General features: G+C 41.8%; 1 protein-coding gene across 1 annotated transcript in view; it reads right to left on the bottom strand.

The window, feature by feature from the left end:
- Nucleotides 1-386: 386 nt before the first annotated feature.
- The window catches only part of LOC105810417 (myelin-oligodendrocyte glycoprotein-like), a gene marked incomplete at its 5' end in the record, with an annotated part of 3,527 nt that continues 2,752 nt past the window's right edge, over nt 387-1,161 (bottom strand). Inside the window, one exon of the mRNA XM_012644412.1 lies at nt 387-412. Within this exon, the coding sequence (XP_012499866.1) occupies nt 387-412 (26 nt within the window). The remainder of the gene's footprint in view (nt 413-1,161) is intronic.

Here is a 1,161-nt window from a genome sequence, read left to right as displayed (position 1 = left end):
TATGTTCATCACTATTTTGAAATTACACTAACTTATTTGGGCTACCCTAACTCTTGTTATTTTAATATTTTGATAATTGTATTTCAGTACAAATGTTTTATTTTGTGTATTTAAGACATTCTTCTGAAAAGGGGTCCATCAGCTTTACCAGTTTGCCAAAGGGGTGCATGACACTCAAAAAAGTTAAAGGATCCTGTCCTGGAGCTTTTGAGAAGGTGGGACATGCAGGATTTGGTGCTGCTCAGATATGGAATGGGATGGCCAGTGAGGGAGGGGTAACCCTCACCTCTCTGGCTCCTGTCTATTTCCTCTTCTAAATCTTCTCCTTGGCATCCAAAAGTCTACTTATCTAACCTCAGTGTTTCACGCTGCAGTTGAAGCCCTTTTCATCTTGTTCTCTGCTTTAGGGGGGCTAGATAAGGAGACTGCCATGAAAGGGGGGGATTAAGTCACAGGCAGCAACATTAAATTGGTCCAGGAGGATTGCTCAGGTATAACTACAATCCTTCAAGCTGCAGACTAAAGCTCTTGTCTACTTTTGTGTTCCCCAGGAGAAAATGCAGCAAACTTCACCTACAAGTTCCTAGTGTAACTTACCCACAGCAATGTGATTTAGCAGGTACCCACTTAAGGGTTGTTTTCTTTTATTTGCACACATCTTATACTTTCACAAAAGATTAGAATTATAAAAAGAGAGGCCAGGCATAGTGGTTCATGTTTGTAGTCCCAGCTACTGGGAGGCTGAGGCAGGAGGATTGCTTGAGCCCAGGAGTCTGAGGATACAGTGAGCTGTGAACACATCGCTGCACTCCAGCAGAACCTGAATCTGATCCCGCCCTCAGATCTATCAGTTTACGGGAAATCCAGGGCATGGAGCACCGTGCTAAACAGCAACACGGGAATGCAGTCAGCAAAATTCAGACCCTGGGAAACCCTAAGGGAAACACCAATGCATGGGTCCTGTTTGGATCCCGTTCAAACAAACCAACTGTAAAAACACATTTATGAAACAATCAGGAAAACCTGAACACAGGCTGGGTACTTGATGATAGTAGGGAATTTTTGCTGATTTTTTAAAGATGTGATAATAGTATTGTGGTTATTTATTTATTTTTTTAAAAAAGAGTTCTTACATTTGAGTGATCCATTCTAGGGCATTTA

Source organism: Propithecus coquereli, unplaced genomic scaffold, assembly GCF_000956105.1.
Source record: "Propithecus coquereli isolate 6110/MARCELLA unplaced genomic scaffold, Pcoq_1.0 Scaffold2107, whole genome shotgun sequence".
In the NCBI taxonomy this organism is placed as follows: Eukaryota; Metazoa; Chordata; class Mammalia; order Primates; family Indriidae; genus Propithecus; species Propithecus coquereli.
The sequence above is the reverse complement of the archived record's forward strand: the minus strand, read 5'-3'. Positions and strand labels throughout refer to the sequence as shown.